This window comes from Lampetra fluviatilis, chromosome 14 (assembly GCF_964198595.1).
Source record: "Lampetra fluviatilis chromosome 14, kcLamFluv1.1, whole genome shotgun sequence".
NCBI lineage: Eukaryota > Metazoa > Chordata > Hyperoartia > Petromyzontiformes > Petromyzontidae > Lampetra > Lampetra fluviatilis.
Genome location: NC_136288.1, coordinates 11,206,176 through 11,218,496, shown reverse-complemented (window position 1 = coordinate 11,218,496; position 12,321 = coordinate 11,206,176). Strand labels below are relative to the sequence as shown.

Genomic DNA, 12,321 nt, shown 5'->3' with positions numbered 1-12,321 from the left:
CCATCACACAAACTCCGGTCATCTTCGTAGCTGATTTTGGCGAGCCATCGAACAAACACGGTCACTGCATCTGCATCGCACGCTTTCAGATGTGCTTCTGCGGCCGTCTGGAACGCTCTTCCTTCCGATATTAGGAAGCTACTGGAGCCATGCACTTTTAAATCTAGATTGAAAACTCGTTTCTGTAGAACTGCTTTTTGTGTTTAGTTTGTTATCCTTCCTCCGCACCTACGATTAGCACGGTTGGCTATGTACAGTGTGAAAGAAGGTCAAAAAGATCAAAGACAAAGATCCCCCGTATAGCCTTAACAGACTGTAGGGGCAAGTGCTGTTAGTGAGCACCTATGAAGGCCGGAACGGTACACGAGGGGGTGGGTGGCCAGCACCACGCCCGACCGCCTTTGTCTCCCCAGTGGCAATGTTTACACACCGCACCAGGTACTCATTTGAGGCTGAGTCGACCTAGGGGAGGCCCAGGACCGGTTCAGATAATCGTCACTGGTGTTAGCCGTAGAGCGGGAATCGAACCCGGGTCGCCAGGTTCATAGCGCAGCGCGCTAACCGCTACACTATATACATACATACTACAAAACAATAATGGGCTTTACTGGACTTCGCCATAACACTTGTGGCCATCCAAGCATTACCCAGGCTCCACCCTGCTAAGCTTGTGAGATTTGACAAGATTAGGCTCATCCTGAGCTATAGGCATGATGGAAAATGTAGTGTGAAAAGTTTGCGTGTCACAAGTTTAAATGACTGTTCATTCAGTTTGTCTGCAGCTCGTCCCTATCTGTGCATGCAGCACTGTGGAGTATTTCATATTCTACGGTTCTTTCGGTAAAGTCACGTAGATAGAAAAAAGATAACAATCAAATAATGAAAAGAAGGTGAATACAAATATCACGACGTTTCGATTGCAACACAAGCGGTCGTCGAGTATTTGTTTTCTGCCGAAGCAGTGCGAAAGAAGTTTAACACATTCCTGCGGAGGGAGCTGGTAGGAACGTTGGATTGCTCGGTCAGTGGCCAGGGTCAACGGCGGCGTGATGTATTCCGTAAATATGCCCGACTGTGAGGGCGGGCACAAGCCGGCGTGAGTAGGTTAAACGTTGAGTTTTATAAGGGCACCACGGGGTGACCAGTCCCTCCCCACCCAGCCCCACCCCACCCAGCCCCTCCCCACCCTCCCCACCCAGCCCCTCCCCACCCTCCCCACCCAGCCCCTCCCCACCCTCCCTCCCCACCCAGCCCCTCCCCACCCTCCCAACCCAGCCACTCCCCACCCTCCCCACCGAGCCCCTCCCCACCCTCCCCTCCCCACCCAGCCCCACCCCTCCCACCCCCCACCCAGCCCCACCATCCCCACCCTCTCCACCCAGCCCCTCCCTCCCTCCCCACCCAACCCCTCCCTGCACGACGGACGGACGGACACAATAATCCCCTGTGGGCTGGTGTAACCAGGATGTTCCTACCAGTAACATTCATACATACATACAAAGGAGAATCGGCAAAGAGGAATGTTCCAAGGACTCCACTAGGAATGCGGAGGGCATGCAGGGGGGCTTTTTGTCCACTCCGTTGGTGGTGTAATTGAATGTGTGTTCCCATGGCGCACCACTGTGAGGTTTTAATCTTATTTTGAATTAATGTTGTCTTTCTTTTCACACATTAAAGATGATGATTAACATGTCAAACAAAAGTACTTTTGAATGCACACAAGATAATGTGCTTTTCCTCGAGTTGTTTTTGTTTCTCAGAATCGCTTTTTTGTTGTAGGCGAAATGGAATTGAAATGTCTAAGTGGGGTAAAGTTATGTCAAAAACGATCGCAAAGGGGGTATAATTGACTTCACATTTCTTTGCCTAGGTTATAATTTACTTGAATAACATATGTTGTGTTCGATATTGCCTAGAATTCATTGTGTTAACCTGTTATTGTTTGCAGAAAATTTCTATACACATCAACATACACATTTCCCTTTCATGTATCTTTATAATATATGTACAAATTAGTTTTAAAGGGAGTAATTACATCATTACCTTCAAATAACTACGGGAAATCATTGCTATAATTAGAATTCATATTTGAAAAGTATACAACACTGCCATCTGCATTCATTGCTGTTGTAAATAGTAGGTTTGGTTTCGATTTAAAGCTTTCGTGACTGCAGGGATTCATCTTCTTGGTTCTTTCGGTAAAGTCACGTAGAAGGGAAGTAATAAAATAATAAAAATAAAACATAACAAAATAATTCTCACAACGTTTCGGCCACAACGCAAGCAGCCGTCTTCAGGTGGAGAACAGTAGGTTTGGTGTTGTCCCATCAACTACTTGAACTACTTTATATTGGCTGCAGAATCACACTTTTCCACAACGTACCAGGACCTTTGAGCCATAGAAAATGTTGTCATATTTCGATTCAGGAGGCTGTAGGGTTGAAATGGTTAGCATACCGGACTTGCAATCTATAGATTGCCTGTTTGATCTCCAACCGGGGTTAAGTAAAAAAAAATTGGGCATATGTCTTGAATCCTCCCGCTCCCTCCATCCAGCAGTATAAATGGGTATACCACAGGTGGTCAATTATGTCGAATGTGGTGGGATAAAGTGTGGGTATTTCCATTTATTTCAATTTATTTCAATTATCATATGTCCAGTGGGGAAGGGTAGGCCAAACTCCCTCTCAGAGGAGCTCTCTTGGCCTCTATAGCGGGGGCACTTACACCACAGGTAGATTGAACAAGCAATTGCAGGGCTGCACCTTTAACTCATATTTTAATTCGGTCAAAGTAATAAAATTCAAAATCAAATTTCTTCGTAGACCTATATATTTAGTAACACAAAGGCAAATACAATTCTCCCACATTTGGAAAGCTAAAATTGAAAATGTGGGTTTTCAGATGTTTCTCCTTACACATATATGTCACAAATGTATTCTCTCTAGCCTTTATACAACATGATGAGAACCTACATCAGTCACTGCATCATTCATGACAAGCTACACGTATATGACATGATGCCATAACAACATTACTCACGTGTCTAAAAACGAACGGTTTGCCAAGATTCACAGGGCATTAATTGCGTCCACTTTGTTTTCACTCATTAGCTGGCTGAAGGATCTGCCCAGAGGGCTGAGTTGTGACAGAAACTCTCAAAGACTTCTCCCTGCCCAGCTGCCCACCTATTTAACAAAACAAAACAAAAAACCACAGCATGGCCATTGTCTTCGCCAACAGGGACTTTGTACGATCCATCTAGGCCAGGATTTGGCAACCTGCAGCTCCGGAGCGGAAATGCAGCTCTTCAAGGACCGCTTCTTGCGTTCTTATTTTAAGGACCCACCATCTCGTATTCACATCGTATTGTGGCTCTTGAAATATTGAGTTTTTTTTTAAAATACCTAATTCGAACAAAAATGTTATTTTGGTTGCCGACCCCCCCCCCCTCCCCCCCCCCGATCGAGACGAACACATGTCCTGAGGCAATGTTTAAAATGTTGAAAGTATTAAAATTCCATATGCGCACACTTGCCATATGCCACTTACATAACCGGGCAGCTTTGAACCAATAACAATGGATACTGCTGCGCTCACGGGGACGCTGGCGTGGTGGAATGGTTGTCTCACCCGACTTGCCATCCGGAGAGAGGTCGTGGGTTTGACCTTTCGGCATCGCGGTGCAAGTGGGCACACTGGGTTAGTCGATCTGAAGGTCACGTGCTGTATGGGTATTGCCACCTCTTCCAAGACATCTGGCCAATGCAAAAAAGTAGGCCAAATATTCGCTCTACGAGAGCAAGAGCCAGCGAATTGCACGGCTGCGCCTTTTAGCTTTTGATGTGACGCAGTAGATGTTGATTTGTGCCGAATTTGTCGTGATGTTGTTTTATTTCCGGTCTACCGTGAAAAATACGCTTTTGGTCCCATTGAGCTCTACCTGAATATAAAGGAATTACTACATGTGTGAATTTAAAGCCCCCTACTTTCTAAACATTGAAATTACTACTGATCATTTGGGTGACGAATGACTGATTGACTGATCATTGTGAGGAAGCTGAAACTAATCAAAAAATATAGTCGAGGCTATGCTTATTAACTGGAAAATCTAAAAATTGGCCCACTAGAATGTACGGCACAACTTTTAATTGGTTTTACTTCTAGGGCAGGAGTCAGCCTACAAGTCTTGTGCTAAACACCTAAAAGTGGACGATCCAGATCATCGGTGAACCTTGTTACTCACTTCCCTTAAGAGAATGATGCTAAAACCAATAAAAAGCAGACAAAGCTCATTCCTGGTTCAGAGCAGAGTATTAACATCCCTATATCATTGCCATCAATAGTGTAATGTGTTACAAATTATATGTCTGTGCTTCGATATCTGTGAAGAATACAACAGTTTTTTTTACATATCGTTTCCCTGTCATTGTCTCTCGCCCCAATTTCTTACAACCTTGCTCTAAAAAAGAAACCGTATTAACTCACGAATTCCACCTTCACGAGATTGTTGCTGACCAACTTGGCGTTTTGGCCCTTCGTGCTTGTGCTCAGCAACCCCCTTGTGACAGCTATCGTGCTGTGACTGTTCCACCTGAAGACGGAAGCTTATGTTGCCTCCGAAACGTCGTGATTTTTATTTTATTTTTATTTTTTTATTTAACTTTTATTAATTTAAATGTTTTACCTACGTGACTTTACCGAAACAAACCTAAGAATATGAACCCCTTGTGACTTATTTATTCTTGTTACGTATAAATACACGCAAATAACATTGCAATCACCCAACAGGATTCAAGATGTTCTGGCGCGAAATACGCACCGTTACTTCGAGTGCGCGCAATTGAGGGTGAGACTTAGCAATCTTCGTGCTGTGTGCATTTCCTGACCACCCACCCCACCCCCCCCATGTCACTCGCAGGGCTCGAAGACGTCTCGCTGGGCAGACCCTGACCACTTTGCACAGCGGCAGACCTGCATGAACACCTTTGCCGCGTGGTTCGTGCACATGCCACTCATCCGCTCGCAGATGCGCTTCGACCCTGTGCTCTTCAAGGACCAGGTGTCCATCCTGCGTAAGAAATACCGTGACATTGAGCGGCTATAAGTGACTAAGATCTGTACTGTGTAACATCCGCGGCTCAGCAGGATGCCCATGAAGCAGAGCCCAACCGCTTACTGGGGCTCTTTCCTGCTGAAATAAATACACATCTATCTAAATCTATGTAGTGGCAAAGAGGGGAGAAAGGAGGGGGGAGGGGGGTGTGGGCAAAGAGAAGAAAACTAAAAGTAAATGAAGATCGAAAGGGATGCAGAAAATGAGAAGAGGCGATGAAGGAGGGTCTGAGAGAGGTGATCGCAGGGTGACGTTTTCGCAATTTGCAGGAATCGGTCAACTACTCGCCGGTGACGTTCAAAGCAAGTTGAGAGGTTCCCATGCGCATGCTCAAGTACTGAAAGTAAAATACTAAGACCTGAGAGTCATTCTCAAAGAAACAGAGAGAAATGACTTTGAACTCAATTCAGTTAATCCATAAATGCCAGAAATGCTTTGTTATCTATAGTTTAACATAATGGCATTTTCTAATACGGTGTTAGACAAAGAAAATCCAGTGCATCATACAGTAATGTCAAAGCCTTAAACATCAATACGGTAATGATCATGTTGTTAGCATGAGTGAACTATTGTTTATGTTTCAGCACTGTCTGAGGGTACCTAAACAATGTGTTGATTGACTTTACCTGTTTACTTAATTCCAGACCTTTTTTTTCCCACCTTTAATTGTTCCGTCTTCTTAGGCATCTTATTGTACGAATATTACTTGATCACGTAAAATCTATATGAAGAGCGGCTGATTGAGCGTTCGTTAGCAGGTATACGATGCATGTGGTGCACATGGAACTGCGAACGGAGGAGACTCGGTCCTGAATGCAGGATGATTGCAATTGTTAAGGCACTGTGGCCTGTACAAAACATTTTAAATGTTTTCAATGTGCACTGTTGTTTTCAATTTAAAGCATCGAGATATTCTTTTTAAAATTTATTTCAGTGCATTTGTCAATCGACGTGGCTCTGTATTCATTAAAAAACAATTTTTTTTTTACTCTTATCTCATATTACCAACTGATTTTAAGCCGAGGCCTCTTGTAGCATCCTTCAAAAGGGCCCCACGCCAAACCCATTTCCTGGAGGGAGATGAAAACGGTAACACTCGTTTCATGTTTTCGCATTTAGGAAATAAATTAAGTGTTTGTAAATGCCTCCCACAGAGCAGCAAACAAATGAAAAAAAAAAGCCACCAACTTAACAAGTGCAATGAATGTTTGTGCAAAAGTATAAACAAGATGTGAAGTTCGGTTTGCTTTGTAAAAGTACATTCGCTTGTGGAACGATTTATATTGTAGAAGTATCTCTTCAGAAACTGTATAACTACAGGCGTTCATTATTCACGTATTTATTAGTTCTCATTTACATGTTCATAATGCAAAGCATCAACACGCGGCAGTTTGAAACATATTATTTGATTTGTTTATGGAACCATAAAAAGAAATCCGCGTCGTCGACGGACATGGATTTCTGGTTTACGTTTTTATTATTCACATCGATTTTTATGGCTTTCATTAAATCGGAATCATTAAGGTGTGCCCAGTGTCATCAAATTACCCTTTCAAAGCGTATTGTTAAACTCGAGATTAATAGGCTCATTTTAGGTCATCAGATATGCTAGATGCAGAATGCCGAATAGTTTTTGTTGCTCGTATTTATGCAACTGGTTAGCAATGCTGACACGTTTTGCTTTTATCGTTTGTTTACGGAACAGACAATAACATGCTAGTGTGCTTGATCAACGTGGCTTGACTTGATAAAGTGATTGCAAGGGGTGTAACAGACTTAAACGAACATTATCCGCAGAAGAGTTGCAGCAGCCGGTAAATTATTGATAATAAAAAAACATTGTATGTTAGTTCGATACAAATGAGGAAAACACATTATTATTTTCGCAATTTAAAATAGTATCACTTGGTGCACCTTTAATGCCGATGCTGTTGTCCAGTTTCGATTTGTAACGGTCACGCATCATGTGACGTTGACCATTTTTAAGTTCGCGTTTGTTCATGAAACATAAGCAGTGATTTTTTTTTGTAACAAACAGAGATGGGTCGGTGTTTTTTTTATGCTGACTGTAGCCGGTAAAGATCCCGTCGTCATAAAGTGGAGTTTAGTTCGGCTTGGATGTTATTAATGTCCCTTTCAGACATGTACTCACCAAGTAGATGCACACAGATAGCAGGAGATTGAAACAATTTATTGGAACTGCACAAAAAAAAACATTCCTGATTTCATTGCTCAACGAGTCCATTTTTACTCCAAGTGCGTTACCTCGTCCTTATCTTTCGTGATTTATACACTTTTAATGAAAGTGGCTTTTTCTCAGTGTCTCTCCATTCGGTTCATTTTGCCTTTACATAAAATACAGCCAGAAAATGTGGGCTAAATATTTGTTTTGTTTTACTCACGGCCTGTATATCCAAATACACAATATAAAATGATGTTAAGCTTCCGGTTTGAAAAATGAGGTGACTCGTGAAAGTAATTTCAAAAGTGGAATTCCACAGAACATCATTTCAACGCAGTGGTTCTTCTTAACCTCGGATGCACGCACCCTCTGGGGGTGCGAGATGCCCTTTTTGGGGGGGTGTGAGACACGGACAGATTTTTTTCGAAGGTAAATCATCGAAAGACAAATTAAGCACGGGCACTAAGTACAACGACTTTGTTTCACCAAACCTATGTATTCATTAACGTTATACATTTTGTTACCATTGTAAACCGAAGGGATGCAAGGCTGCAGTGAAAGTAAAGAACCACTGCTTTAATGGGACCTGCCTCAGATGCACGTCTTATGGAATGTTTCCATTTAAATATTGGTTTTGAAAACTATACATTATTTTTTAAAATAAAATTCAATAAAGGCAACGTAACCGCTCCCATAAAGATAATAACATTGCAGATCACTCAATCCAATCGATCGTCGATATTTTCTCTTGAACACAATTTTTGGAAAAGTAACAACCTTCTTAGACGTACTTATGCACACTCTGTGGCCAATATTATGTTTTCAAAGAGGGTCTTTGATTGGGTTTTAATGCATTGCGTTTGCTTAAGCATCTCTCTGTACCTTTACCAGGGTTCTGAATGCTTTCTGGGACACGTGAGATATGGCTGGCGTATTACATTCTGAATCGAGTTGGTTTGGAATTTCCGGAGACATCTTTTTACTAATTCAAAAGTAATTTGAAAAAGCAAAAACTCCATACTAGATATTTTTCACAAAGTAATCAACATTGTACTGTATTCTAGATTTGAAGCTTTCGTGACTGCAAGGATTCATACTCTTAGTTCTTTCAGTAAAGTCACGTAGGTAAAAAAATGAAATTAAAATTAATAAAACAAATTAAATCACGACGTTTCTAAGGCAACACAAGCCTTCGTCTTCAGGTGAAACTGTCACAGCAAAAGTATATAAGGTCGTACCTCTTAGGACTTCTCTCCACTTGATGCAGATTTTTTGCTGTGACGGTTTCACCTGAAGACGGAGGCTTGTGTTGCCTCCGAAACGTCGTGATTTTATTGTTTTTATTTTTTATTAATTTTAATTTCATTTTTTACCTACGTGACTTTACCGAAAGAACTAAGAGTATTGTACTGTATAACATGGATGTCCCGATTTGTTCCAGCTTCTTAAGGTTTACTTATGTCTGTGTTGGCCTCACCAGCTAATTTCATGTATCGCATTTTTTTTGTTTTTGTTGCTAAAATGTATATGACAAAAAGAAATAGATGCTCTCTGATCTGTGGAAGCACAGAATACTGTGTTTTGTACAAAGGTTTAAATTTCACTGCTAATTTTATATAAAAAAAGGTAATAATGAATAAAAAATTAAAGAGCAACAAATACCGAAAAAAACAATCCCCTGCAAAACAATAACTTAAAAAAAAGAATAAACTATTTGATATACTGGAATGTGTCCTTGTGCGTTTATTTATCAAGGCCGCTAACCTTGCTTCTTGTGTTTTACCTAAGGAATCCATCTGACGTGATGTTTCCAGGTCGTACCGCGTGTTGTTCGGCACGATGTCCGATGTGTCGCTCGACGTGTTAAGAGTTTTGTGAACTGAAGTTTGCTTAACGCGGAGCGAATCGTCACACATCGTGACAAACAACACGCGGCGTACGTCATCGGGATGCAGAAAAATCTACCCAGTCGCAGTAGTAACAGGGAATTAATTTACAAACTAAACCTGAACGTGTTTTTGTTTTATTAGGTAAGACCCACTAAGCTATAGAGCTCTTTTTTCCAAAATGAGCTGACCACATTATGATAGCTCAATAAAGTGGCTTATCATGTGGAAATTTATAGCAGCCAAATACTCTCAGCACATGTTTTTTTTTAAATGTGGAGGGAAAAACTGGAGGACCCGGAGATAAATCCACGTGACCACAGGGAGTACATGCAAACTCCAAATATACAGGTGTCAGGGTCGGCATCGAAGGCACGACTTCCTGTATACCAGGCGAGGTAGTAAACATGGCATCGAAGGCACGACCTCCTGTATACCAGGCGAGGTAGTTAACATGGCATCGAAGGCACGACCTCCTGTATACCAGGCGAGGTAGTTAACATGGCATCGAAGGCACGACCTCCTGTATACCAGGCGAGGTAGTTAACATCTTGCCACCATGGCACCCATGTACTGCTCAGTGGCTAGAGGAAGGGGGATTTAATAAACGTGCCCCTTTTTACAACTGATACCCCGGAAAATCAACTGCAAGCAGTGACCTCTGGATTGCAAGTGCGGAATGCTACTCAGTACACCGTGGCACCCCCACGGTGGGGAGATGTTTTTGCAACATGTGCTTAACTGATGAGCAAAATACCACTTCAGACATCACGTATGCAGGCTCATATTATAAACACCACCAGAAACACCGCGATGACTTGTTCAAAATTGTTATTTTCCACATTCTAGTCAAAAGTACGTGAAAATACTGCCGAATAACAACACACACTACTCCAGAATTTGCTTTCATGATTATTATTGTGCGGCAGTGGCAATCCTTACCACATTGTTCTGACTGCATTTAGTTCGTGTGAATCAATGCTCAGCTATCTCATGCTAGGAGGAATTGTACTTAGGATGCTGCTTTAGAGCAATGACCAGAGCGCTGGCTATGCCACATGAATTAATAAATGTACCACCTGCTGCATATCCTGAAATGTGTTATTCATGGTCAGGAGCAAACAGGCCCTTTGAGGAAAGAGTGCTGCTGGATTTAAGATATTGCACTGCTTTTGCAGACCACAAATAATTCACAGTTCTGAATGCGTAGGGACTAGCTGCAGCCAAACTGAATGAGCAGTCACCTGAACTCGTTTCGAACTATTCGCACTACATTTTCAATCAAACCTATCACTCAGAATGTGCCCCAATGTTAAATTTCGATTTAAAGCTTTCGTGACTGCAGGGATTCATCTTCTTGGTTCTTTCGGTAAAGTCACGTAGAAGGGAAATAATAAAAAATAAAAATAAAACATAATAAAATAATTATCACGACGTTTCGGCCACAACGCAAGCAGCCGTCCTCAGGTGAAGACCAGGTCTGTCGGGGAGACAGCGTCTGAATGACGCTATCTCCCCGACAGACCCCTCTGAATGACGCCGTCTCCCCGATAGACCTGGTCTTCACCTGAGGACGGCTGCTTGTGTTGTGGCTGAAACGTCGTGAGAATTATTTTATTATATTTTATTTTTATTATTTTATTACTTCCCTTCTACGTGACTTTACCGAAAGAACCAAGAAGACGCCCCAATGTTGTCAAATCTCACAAGCTTAGCAGTTTGGAGCCTGGTTAATGCTTAGATGGGGTGACCACAAGTGTGTTCGGGGAGTCCAAAAATCCCGTTATTTTTTGGTAGTATGTATGTTAAACTTTTTTCACACCGTACGTAGCCAACCATGCTAATCGGAGGTGCGGGGGAAGGACAACAAACTAAACGCAAACAGCAGTTGTAAAGAAATGAGTGTCAATATATGTGATTTAAAAGTGCATAGCTCCAGTGGCTTCCTAACATCGGAAGGAAGAGCGTTCCAGACGGCCGCAGAAAACGCATCTGGCAGAGCGTGATGCGGTGAAGGTATTCTCCCACATTTATGCTCTCCTGCCTTCACCAACCGGAACTGACCATCGCAAGGATAAACAACCCCCATAACCCACTCGGTGTGAGGCTCTCATCGAGAATCGCAGTAACACAAAAAAATAACCCGTAAAAACAAAGTTTGTCACTATAAATCCTTTATATGCGTGGCATCGGGGCGGCTAGAGTCCTCTCGTCCTCTGGCTTGAGATGGCTGCCACCTATGGGTCAGATGATTGTCTGGCAGCATTAAACAATTGGTAATTAAATATTTAAAAAAAAATTCCCTAAACAGTGTAAAATTTTGAGGAAAAAAATCCACGAAAATGCATTGTCACGCACAACGAGTCTATGTGCAAAATGTCAGCTCAATTGGATCACGGGAAGGGGGTTAAAAAACGACCGAAAGATTTGCACGGTCCTAAGCAAGCAAGCAAGCAAGCGAACTTAATATAAAGGATTTAAAAAAATTAACCCTTAAAAACAAAGTTTTTCACTATAAATCCTTTATATGCGTGGCATCGGTTTTATTTTATTATTCATTTCTGTTTTTCTTGAGTAAGAGTTTCATTTTTATCACATTGGTATTTTAAATTAAATATTAGAAAAAAAAATTCCTAAAAAGTGGAAAATTTTGGAATTTTTTTTAACGAACATTAATTGTCACGCACAGCGAGTTTGTGTGCAAAATGTCAGCTCGATTGGATCACGGGAAGTGGGTTAAAAAACGACCGAAAGATTTGTTTTGCACGGACGTAAGCGCGCAAGCAAGCAAGTGAACTTAATATAAAGGATTTAAAAATAGCATTCGTACTAAGCCGCGTGCTCTTTCAACATTCTACATTATAGCAAACGTGAAGACAAAGCATCCAACTGAAAGTACTGCTGAATCACCGCGTTTTTATTTCTACTCAGGTTGCGCGTAATGTGTTTTTTTGTTTATTTATTTCCATGAACATGACAATAGTGTTACATGATCCAATATGGACGAATTCTAATTTGAGTATGCTAACAGGCCACATCAACCAACCCACAGAAATCACCAGGCTTTGGAGGAAAAACTACTTCAGTTTACCTGGGAACTGAAACCGGTACTAAAACATTGTACAAAGGTGCAGCCC

The 12,321-nt window shown here is 41.8% G+C and overlaps 1 protein-coding gene across 1 annotated transcript in view; it reads left to right on the top strand.

The window, feature by feature from the left end:
• Positions 1-9,010, top strand: part of EXT1 (exostosin glycosyltransferase 1) — a 167,947-nt gene extending 158,937 nt beyond the window's left edge. Inside the window, exon 11 of the mRNA XM_078862702.1 lies at positions 4,922-9,010. Within this exon, the coding sequence (XP_078718828.1) occupies positions 4,922-5,107 (186 nt within the window). The 3' untranslated portion in view covers positions 5,108-9,010. The remainder of the gene's footprint in view (positions 1-4,921) is intronic.
• Positions 9,011-12,321: the final 3,311 nt, after the last annotated feature.